Genomic DNA, 12,297 nt, shown 5'->3' with positions numbered 1-12,297 from the left:
AAAACAACAGCCCGAGTGTAAACAGTATACTGTTGCTAAGCGTTGTCATAATGTGACCGGTGAAATTAAGATCTTAATGTTCTTTCTTCTAACGAATTGAACAAGTTTCCTGCAGGTATTTACTCAAACGCAGCTACAAATATTCAAATGTATTAAAACACTTCAAATAAATAGTTTCAACGGTATTGACAGTATTGAAAACCCACCTGTCTTTTTTCCAAATACCCCTGTATTCTGTATATATGGTATACTACCCAAGCCTAGTGTTAATGGTGTGTGTATATGTGGTGTGTCTCCTCAGGCCCAGATAGCCTTCCTGCAGGGAGAGAGGAAAGGACAGGAGAACCTGAAGAAGGATCTCGTCAGGAGGATTAAGATGCTGGAATATGCCCTCAAACAGGAGAGGTATGCACCCTGCATCTTACCACATTACACTGCCTTCTGACAGCGTACTGACAGCATCACATGACCCTGTGACCTTACACATTTAATTCACCACACTGATAATGACAAGAGGGCCTGACAGCCAAAGATGTCTCGACATCACGTCTTCAAATGACCATGAGACTTAACACAGCAGAAATCAGAGGGTCTACAATGCCCGGGGGATAAAGGGAGTCCCTGGTGTGATATGTCTGTATAGCCAGTACTGAGTCAATGTGCAGGGGTACGAGATAGAGGTAGATATGTACAATATAAGTAGGGATAAAGTTACTAGTTAACGGGATAGATGATAAACAGTAACAACAACGTATGTGATGAGTCAAGAGATTAGTGCAAAAAAGGTCAATGCATATATTCCAGGTAGCTATTGGTTAACTATTTAACCAACTTTTTAACAGTCTTCTAGCTTGAGGGTGGAAGCTGTTCAGGGTTGGTTCCATACTGCATCGGTACCGATTGCCATGTGATAGCAGAGAGAACAGTCTATGACTTGGGTGGCTGGAGTCTTTGACAATTTTTAGGTTCTTCCTCTGACACCATACCAAGCGGTGAGGCAGCCAAACAAGCTGCTCTCAATGGTGCAGCTGTAGGACTTTTTGAGAATCTGAGGGCCTTTTTTTTTTCCACTGAGGATCTTGAAGCTCCTTGACCCACTCCACTACAGTCCCGTATGGATGGGGGTGTGGTCAGCCCTCTGTTTCCTGTGGTCCACAATCAGCTCCTTTGTCTTGTTGAGGGAGAGGTTGTTGTGCTGGCACCACACTGACAGATCCTACCACCGTCGTGTCTCTAAGCTTAATGATGTCGTTGGAGTTGTGCGTGGCCACGTAGTCGTGGGTGAACAGGGAGTACAGGAGGGGACTCAGCACGCACCCCTGAGGGGTCCCTGTGTTGAGCATCATGTGTTGTTGAATAAATACAGGCAGCCTGCAGCAGATCTTTAATGATGATGATGATGAATAAATACAGGCAGCCTGCAGCAGATCTTTAATGATGATGAATAAATACAGGCAGCCTGCAGCAGATCTTTAATGATGATGATGATGAATAAATACAGGCAGCCTGCAGCAGATCCTTAATGATGATGAATAAATACAGGCAGCCTGCAGCAGATCCTTAATGATGATGATCAATAAATACAGGGAGCCAGCAGCAGATCTTTAATGATGATGATGATGAATAAATACAGGCAGCCTGCAGCAGATCCTTAATGATGATGATCAATAAATACAGGGAGCCAGCAGCAGATCTTTAATGATGATGATGATGAATAAATACAGGCAGCCTGCAGCAGATCTTTAATGATGATGATGATGATGAATAAATACAGGCAGCCTGCAGCAGATCCTTAATGATGATGAATAAATACAGGCCACCTGCAGCAGATCCTTGATGATGAATAAATACAGGCAGCCAGCAGCAAATTATTGATGATGATGAATAAATACAGGCAGCCTGCAGCAGATCCTTAATGATGATGAATAAATACAGGCAGCCTGCAGCAGATCTTTAATGATGATGATGATGATGAATAAATACAGGCAGCCTGCAGCAGATCCTTAATGATGATGATGATGAATAAATACAGGCAGCCTGCAGCAGATCCTTAATGATGATGAATAAATACAGGCAGCCTGCAGCAGATCCTTAATGATGATGAATAAATACAGGCAGCCTGCAGCAGATCCTTAATGATGATGAATAAATACAGGCAGCCTGCAGCAGATCCTTAATTATGGTGATGAATAAATACAGGCAGCCTGCTGCAGATCCTTAATGATGATGAATAAATACAGGCAGCCTGCAGCAGATCCTTATTGATGATGATGAATAAATACAGGCAGCCTGCTGCAGATCCTTAATGATGATGAATAAATACAGGCAGCCTGCAGCAGATCTTTAATGATGATGATGATGAATAAATACAGGCAGCCTGCAGCAGATCCTTATTGATGATGATGAATAAATACAGGCAGCCTGCAGCAGATCCTTAATGATGATGATGAATAAATACAGGCAGCCTGCAGCAGATCCTTAATGATGATGATGAATAAATACAGGCAGCCTGCAGCAGATCCTTATTGATGATGATGAATAAATACAGGCAGCCTGCAGCAGATCCTTAATGATGATGATGAATAAATACAGGCAGCCTGCTGCAGATCCTTAATGATGATAAATAAATACAGGCAGCCTGCTGCAGATCCTTAATGATGATGATGATGATGATGATGAATAAATACAGGCAGCCTGCAGCAGATCTTTAATGATGATGATGATGAATAAATACAGGCAGCCTGCAGCAGATCCTTAATGATGATGATGATGAATAAATACAGGCAGCCTGCAGCAGATCCTTAATGATGATGATGATGATGATGATGATGAATAAATACAGGCAGCCTGCTGCAGATCCTTAATAATGATGATGATGATGATGATGATGATAAATAAATACAGGCAGCCTGCAGCAGATCCTTGATGATGATGAATAAATACAGGCAGCCTGCTGCAGATCCTTAATGATGATGATGATGATGAATAAATACAGGCAGCCTGCAGCAGATCCTTGATGATGATGCATAAATACAGGCACTCTGCAGCAGATCCTTAATGATGATGATGATGATGCATAAATACAGGCACTCTGCAGCAGATCCTTAATGATGATGATGATGATGAATAAATACAGGCAGCCTGCAGCAGATCCTTAATGATGATGATGATGAATAAATACAGGCAGCCTGCAGCAGATCTTTAATGATGATGAATAAATACAGGGAGCCTGCAGCAGATCCTTAAAGAGGATGATGAATAAATACAGGCAGCCTGCAGCAGATCCTTAATGTTGATGAATAAATACAGGCAGCCTGCTGCAGATCCTTAATGATGATGAATATATACAGGCAGCCTGCAGCAGATCCTAAATGATGATGATGATGATGATGAATAAATACAGGCAGCAGATCCTTAATGATGATGATGAATAAATACAGGCAGCCTGCTGCAGATCCTTAATGATGATGAATAAATACAGGCAACCTGCAGCAGATCCTTAATGTTGATGAATAAATACAGGCAGCCTGCTGCAGATCCTTAATGATGATGAATAAATACAGGCAGCCTGCAGCAGATCCTAAATGATGATGATGATGATGATGAATAAATACAGGCAGCAGATCCTTAATGATGATGATGAATAAATACAGGCAGCCTGCTGCAGATCCTAAATGATGATGATGATGATGATGATGATGAATAAATACAGGCAGCCTGCAGCAGATCCTTAATGATGATGATGAATAAATACAGGGAGCCAGCTGCAGATCCTTAATGATGATGATGAATAAATACAGGCAGCCTGCTGCAGATCCTTAATGATGATGATGATGAATAAATACAGGCAGCCTGCTGCAGATCCTTGATGATGATGAAAATACAGGCGGCCTGATGCAGATCCTTGATGATGATGAATAAATACAGGCAACCTGCTGCAGATCCTTAATGATGATGATGCATAAATACAGGCAGCCTGCAGCAGATCCTTGATGATTATGATTATGATGAATAAATACAGGCAGCCTGCTGCAGATCCTTAATGATGATGAATAAATTCAGGCAGCCTGCAGCAGATCCTTAATGATGATGAATAAATACAGGCAGCCAGCAGCAGATCCTTAATGATGATGATGAATAAATGCAGGCAGACTGCAGCAGATCCTTAATGATGATGAATAAATACAGGCAGCCTGCAGCAGATCCTTAATGATGGTGATGAATAAATACAGGCAGCCTGCAGCAGATCCTTAATGATGATGATGAATAAATACAGGCAACCTGCTGCAGATCCTTAATGATGATAAATAAATACAGGCAGCCTGCTGCAGATCCTTAATGATGATGATGATGATGAATAAATACAGGCAGCCTGCAGCAGATCTTTAATGATGATGATGATGAATAAATACAGGCAGCCTGCAGCAGATCCTTAATGATGATGATGATGATGACTAAATACAGGCAGCCAGCAGCAGATCCTTAATGATGATGATCAATAAATACAGGCCACCTGCAGCAGATCCTTGATGATGAATAAATACAGGCAGCCAGCAGCAGATTATTGATGATGATGAATAAATACAGGCAGCCTGCAGCAGATCCTTAATGATGATGAATAAATACAGGCAGCCTGCTGCAGATCCTTAATGATGATGAATAAATACAGGCAGCCTGCAGCAGATCCTTAATGATGATGAATAAATACAGGCAGCCTGCAGCAGATCCTTAATTATGGTGATGAATAAATACAGGCAGCCTGCAGCAGATCCTTAATGATGATGATGAATAAATACAGGCAGCCTGCAGCAGATCCTTAATGATGATAAATAAATATAGGCAGCCTGCTGCAGATCCTTAATGATGATGATGAATAAATACAGGCAGCCTGCTGCAGATCCTTAATGATGATGATGATGATGATGATGAATAAATACAGGCACTCTGCAGCAGATCCTTAATGATGATGATGAATAAATACAGGCAGCCTGCAGCAGATCCTTGATGATGATGAATAAATACAGGCACTCTGCAGCAGATCCTTAATGATGATGATGATGAATAAATACAGGCACTCTGCAGCAGATCCTTAATAATGATGATGATGATGAATAAATACAGGCAGCCTGCAGCAGATCTTTAATGATGATGAATAAATACAGGGAGCCTGCAGCAGATCCTTAAAGAGGATGATGAATAAATACAGGCAACCTGCTGCAGATCCTTAATGATGATGAATAAATACAGGCAGCCTGCAGCAGATCCTTAATGATGATGATGAATAAATACAGGCAGCAGATCCTTAATGATGATGATGAATAAATACAGGCAGCCTGCTGCAGATCCTAAATGATGATGATGATGGTGATGATGAATAAATACAGGCAGCCTGCAGCAGATCCTTAATGATGATGATGAATAAATACAGGCAGCCTGCTGCAGATCCTTAATGATAATGATGATGAATAAATACAGGCAGCCTGCTGCAGATCCTTGATGATGATGAAAATACAGGCGGCCTGATGCAGATCCTTGATGATGATGAATAAATACAGGCAACCTGCTGCAGATCCTTAATGATGATGATGCATAAATAAAGGCAGCCTGCAGCAGATCCTTGATGATTATGATTATGATGAATAAATACAGGCAGCCTGCTGCAGATCCTTAATGATGATGAATAAATTCAGGCAGCCTGCAGCAGATCCTTAATGATGATGAATAAATACAGGCAGCCAGCAGCAGATCCTTAATGATGATCATGAATAAATACAGGCAGCCTGCTGCAGATCCTTAATGATTATGATGATGATGAATAAATACAGGCAGCCTGCAGCAGATCCTTAATGATGATGATGCATAAATACAGGCAGCCTGCAGCAGATCCTTAATGATGATTAATAAATTCAGGCAGCCTGCAGCAGATCCTTATTGATGATGAATAAATACAGGCAGCCTGCAGCATATCCTTAATGACAATGAATAAATATAGGCAGCCTGCTGCAGATCCTTAATGATTATGATGATGATGAATAAATATAGGCAGCCTGCTGCAGATCCTTGATGATGAAGAATAAATACAGGCAGCCTGCAGCAGATCCTTAATGATGATGATGAATAAATACAGGGAGCCAGCAGCAGGTCCTTAATGATGATGATGAATAAATACAGGCAGCCTGCTGCAGATCCTTAATGATGATGATGATGAATAAATACAGGCAGCCTGCTGCAGATCCTTGATGATGATGAAAATACAGGCGGCCTGATGCAGATCCTTGATGATGATGAATAAATACAGGCAACCTGCTGCAGATCCTTAATGATGATGAGGCATAAATACAGGCAGCCTGCAGCAGATCCTTGATGATTATGATTATGATGAATAAATACAGGCAGCCTGCTGCAGATCCTTAATGATGATGAATAAATTCAGGCAGCCTGCAGCAGATCCTTAATGATGATGAATAAATACAGGCAGCCAGCAGCAGATCCTTAATGATGATGATGAATAAATGCAGGCAGACTGCAGCAGATCCTTAATGATGATGAATAAATACAGGCAGCCTGCAGCAGATCCTTAATGATGGTGATGAATAAATACAGGCAGCCTGCAGCAGATCCTTAATGATGATGATGAATAAATACAGGCAACCTGCTGCAGATCCTTAATGATGATAAATAAATACAGGCAGCCTGCTGCAGATCCTTAATGATGATGATGATGATGAATAAATACAGGCAGCCTGCAGCAGATCTTTAATGATGATGATGATGAATAAATACAGGCAGCCTGCAGCAGATCCTTAATGATGATGATGATGACTAAATACAGGCAGCCAGCAGCAGATCCTTAATGATGATGATCAATAAATACAGGACACCTGCAGCAGATCCTTGATGATGAATAAATACAGGCAGCCAGCAGCAGATTATTGATGATGATGAATAAATACAGGCAGCCTGCAGCAGATCCTTAATGATGATGAATAAATACAGGCAGCCTGCTGCAGATCCTTAATGATGATGAATAAATACAGGCAGCCTGCAGCAGATCCTTAATGATGATGAATAAATACAGGCAGCCTGCAGCAGATCCTTAATTATGGTGATGAATAAATACAGGCAGCCTGCAGCAGATCCTTAATGATGATGATGAATAAATACAGGCAGCCTGCAGCAGATCCTTAATGATGATAAATAAATATAGGCAGCCTGCTGCAGATCCTTAATGATGATGATGAATAAATACAGGCAGCCTGCTGCAGATCCTTAATGATGATGATGATGATGATGATGAATAAATACAGGCACTCTGCAGCAGATCCTTAATGATGATGATGAATAAATACAGGCAGCCTGCAGCAGATCCTTGATGATGATGAATAAATACAGGCACTCTGCAGCAGATCCTTAATGATGATGATGATGAATAAATACAGGCACTCTGCAGCAGATCCTTAATAATGATGATGATGATGAATAAATACAGGCAGCCTGCAGCAGATCTTTAATGATGATCAATAAATACAGGAGCCTGCAGCAGATCCTTAAAGAGGATGATGAATAAATACAGGCAACCTGCTGCAGATCCTTAATGATGATGAATAAATACAGGCAGCCTGCAGCAGATCCTTAATGATGATGATGAATAAATACAGGCAGCAGATCCTTAATGATGATGATGAATAAATACAGGCAGCCTGCTGCAGATCCTAAATGATGATGATGATGGTGATGATGAATAAATACAGGCAGCCTGCAGCAGATCCTTAATGATGATGATGAATAAATACAGGCAGCCTGCTGCAGATCCTTAATGATAATGATGATGAATAAATACAGGCAGCCTGCTGCAGATCCTTGATGATGATGAAAATACAGGCGGCCTGATGCAGATCCTTGATGATGATGAATAAATACAGGCAACCTGCTGCAGATCCTTAATGATGATGATGCATAAATAAAGGCAGCCTGCAGCAGATCCTTGATGATTATGATTATGATGAATAAATACAGGCAGCCTGCTGCAGATCCTTAATGATGATGAATAAATTCAGGCAGCCTGCAGCAGATCCTTAATGATGATGAATAAATACAGGCAGCCAGCAGCAGATCCTTAATGATGATCATGAATAAATACAGGCAGCCTGCTGCAGATCCTTAATGATTATGATGATGATGAATAAATACAGGCAGCCTGCAGCAGATCCTTAATGATGATGATGCATAAATACAGGCAGCCTGCAGCAGATCCTTAATGATGATTAATAAATTCAGGCAGCCTGCAGCAGATCCTTATTGATGATGAATAAATACAGGCAGCCTGCAGCATATCCTTAATGACAATGAATAAATATAGGCAGCCTGCTGCAGATCCTTAATGATTATGATGATGATGAATAAATATAGGCAGCCTGCTGCAGATCCTTGATGATGAAGAATAAATACAGGCAGCCTGCAGCAGATCCTTAATGATGATCATGAATAAATACAGGCAGCCTGCAGCAGATCCTTAAAGATGATGATGATGAATAAATACAGGCAACCTGCAGCAGATCCTTAATGATGATGATGAATAAATACAGGCAGCCTGCAGCAGATCCTTGATGATGATGATGATGATGAATAAATTCAGGCATCCTGCAGCAGATCCTTAATGATGATGAATAAATACAGGCAGCCTGCAGCAGATCTTTGATGATGATGAATAAATACAGGCAGCCTGCAGCAGATCCTTAATGATGATGAATAAATACAGGCAGCCTGCAGCAGATCCTTAATGATGATGATGAATAAATACAGGCAACCTGCAGCAGATCCTTAATGATGATGATGAATAAATACAGGCAGCCTGCAGATCCTTGATGATGATGAATAAATACAGGCAACCTGCAGCAGATCCTTAATGATGATGATGAATAAATACAGGCAGCCTGCAGATCCTTGATGATGATGAATAAATACAGGCAACCTGCAGCAGATCCTTAATGATGATGATGAATAAATACAGGCAGCCTGCTGCAGATCCTTGATGATTGTGATGAATAAATACAGGCAGACAGAAGCAGATCCTTAATGATGATGATGATGAATAAATACAGGCAGCCTGCAGCAGATCCTTAATGATGATGATGAATAAATACAGGCAGCCTGCAGCAGATCCTTCATGATGATGAATAAATACAGGCAGCCTGCTGCAGATCCTTAATGATGATGATGAATAAACACAGGCAGCCTGCTGCAGATCCTTAATGATGATGATGAATAAATACAGGCAGCCTGCTGCAGATCCTTAATGATGATGATGAATAAATACAGGCAGCCTGCAGCAGATCCTTGATGATGAAGATGATGATGAATAAATACAGGCAGCCTGCTGCAGATCCTTAATGATGATGATGAATAAATACATGCAGCCTGCAGCAGATCCTTGATGATGATTAATAAATACAGGCAGCCTGCAGCAGATCCTTGATGATGATGAATAAATACAGGCAGCCTGCTGCAGATCCTTAATGATGATGAATAAATACAGGCAGCCTGCAGCAGATCCTTAATGATGATGATGAATAAATACAGGCAGCCTGCTGCAGATCCTTAATAATGATGATGATGATGAATAAATATAGGCAGCCTGCAGCAGATCCTTAATGATGATGATGAATAAATACAGGGATCCAGCTGCAGATCCTTAATGATGATGAATAAATTCAGGCAGCCTGCTGCAGATCCTTGATGATGATGATGAAAATACAGGCAGCCTGCTGCAGGTCCTTGATGATTATGATTATGATGAATAAATACAGGCAGCCTGCTGTAGATCCTTAATGATGATGCATAAATACAGGCAGCCTGCAGCAGATCCTTGATGATGATGATGATGATGATGATGATGATGATGAAAATACAGGCAGCCTGCTGCAGATCCTTGTTGATGACGAATAAATACAGGCAACCTGCAGCAGATCCTTAATGATGATGAATAAATACAGGCAGACAGAAGCAGATCCTTAACGATGATGATGATGAATAAATACAGGCAGCCTGCTGCAGATCCTTAATGATGATGAATAAATTCAGGCAGCCTACAGCAGATCCTTAATGATGACGATGAATAAATACAGGGAGCCAGCTGCAGATCCTTAATGATGATGAATAAATACAGGCAGCCTGCTGCAGATCCTTGATGATGATGATGAAAATACAGGCAGCCTGCTGCAGATCCTTGATGAAGATGATGATGATGAATAAATACAGGCAGCCTGCTGCAGATCCTTAATGATGATGATGAATAAACACAGGCAGCCTGCTGCAGATCCTTAATGATGATGATGAATAAATACAGGCAGCCTGCTGCAGATCCTTAATGATGATGATGAATAAATACAGGCAGCCTGCTGCAGATCCTTGATGATGATGATGAAGATGAATAAATACAGGCAGCCTGCTGCAGATCCTTAATGATGATGATGATGAATAAATACAGGCAGCCTGCAGCAGATCCTTAATGATGATGATGAATAAATACAGGGATCCAGCTGCAGATCCTTAATGATGATGAATAAATACAGGCAGCCTGCTGCAGATCCTTGATGATGATGATGAAAATACAGGCAGCCTGCTGCAGGTCCTTGATGATTATGATTATGATGAATAAATACAGGCAGCCTGCTGTAGATCCTTAATGATGATGCATAAATACAGGCAGCCTGCAGCAGATCCTTGATGATGATGATGATGATGAAAATACAGGCAGCCTGCTGCAGATCCTTGTTGATGACGAATAAATACAGGCAACCTGCAGCAGATCCTTAATGATGATGAATAAATACAGGCAGACAGAAGCAGATCCTTAACGATGATGATGATGAATAAATACAGGCAGCCTGCTGCAGATCCTTAATGATGATGAATAAATTCAGGCAGCCTACAGCAGATCCTTAATGATGACGATGAATAAATACAGGGAGCCAGCTGCAGATCCTTAATGATGATGAATAAATACAGGCAGCCTGCTGCAGATCCTTGATGATGATGATGAAAATACAGGCAGCCTGCTGCAGATCCTTGATGAAGATGATGATGATGAATAAATACAGGCAGCCTGCTGCAGATCCTTGATGATGATGATGAAGATGAATAAATACAGGCAGCCTGCTGCAGATCCTTAATGATGATGATGAATAAATACAGGCAGCCTGCAGCAGATCCTTGATGATGATGAATAAATACAGGCAGCCTGCTGCAGATCCTTAATGATGATGAATAAATACAGGCAGCCTGCAGCAGATCCTTAATGATGATGAATAAATACAGGCAGCCTGCAGCAGATCCTTAATGATGATGATGAATAAATGCAGGCAGACTGCAGCAGATCCTTAATGATGATGAATAAATACAGGCAGCCTGCAGCAGATCCTTAATGATGATGAATAAATGCAGGCAGCCTGCAGCAGATCCTTAATGATGATGAATAAATACAGGCAGCCTGCAGCAGATCCTTAATGATGATGAATAAATACAGGCAGCCTGCAGCAGATCCTTATTGATGATGAATAAATACAGGCAGCCTGCTGCAGATCTGTTATTCAATGTGTTTCTAATAGCAGTAAAGACTGTTATTCAATGTGTTTCTATTGGCTAATAGCAGTAAGGACTATCTGTTATTCAATGTGTTTCTATGGGCTAACAGCAGTAAGGACTATCTGTTATTCAATGTGTTTCTATGGGCTAATAGCAGTAAGGACTATATGTTATTCACTGTGTTTCTATGGGCTAATAGCATTAAGGACTGTTATTCAATGTGTTTCTAACAGCAGTAAGGACTGTTATTCAATGTGTTTCTATGGGCTAACAGCAGTAAGGACTGTTATTCAATGTGTTTCTATGGGCTAACAGCAGTAAGGACTGTTATTCAATGTGTTTCTATGGGTTAACAGCAGTAAGGACTGTTATTCAATGTGTTTCTATTGGCTAATAGCAGTAAGGACTATCTGTTATTCAATGTGTTTCTAACAGCAGTAAGGACTGTTATTCAATGTGTTTCTATGGGCTAACAGCAGTAAGGACTGTTATTCAATGTGTTTCTAATAGCAGTAAGGACTGTTATTCAATGCGTTTCTATGGGTTAACAGCAGTAAGGACAAATACACATTTTCATCAATACATTGTTTTATGTATTTTAGTTTTATACTTCAAGGGGTGTTAACATTCCAAATGAAATACCTTAATGGTCCTTGGTGTGACCTTCTTCAAGCCATCCATCTAGTTTAGTAGAACCCTCTTCCGCCGACTTAG

The 12,297-nt window shown here is 40.8% G+C and overlaps 1 protein-coding gene across 1 annotated transcript in view; it reads left to right on the top strand.

The window, feature by feature from the left end:
* Positions 1–12,297, top strand: part of LOC135529397 (striatin-like) — a 75,658-nt gene that overhangs the window by 12,416 nt on the left and 50,945 nt on the right. The window contains exon 2 of the mRNA XM_064958165.1: positions 302–405. Within this exon, the coding sequence (XP_064814237.1) occupies positions 302–405 (104 nt within the window). The remainder of the gene's footprint in view (positions 1–301; positions 406–12,297) is intronic.

The sequence above is a fragment of the Oncorhynchus masou genome, unplaced genomic scaffold (genome assembly GCF_036934945.1).
Source record: "Oncorhynchus masou masou isolate Uvic2021 unplaced genomic scaffold, UVic_Omas_1.1 unplaced_scaffold_1159, whole genome shotgun sequence".
Lineage (NCBI taxonomy): Eukaryota > Metazoa > Chordata > Actinopteri > Salmoniformes > Salmonidae > Oncorhynchus > Oncorhynchus masou.
This window is presented reverse-complemented; position numbering and strand designations above follow the sequence as displayed.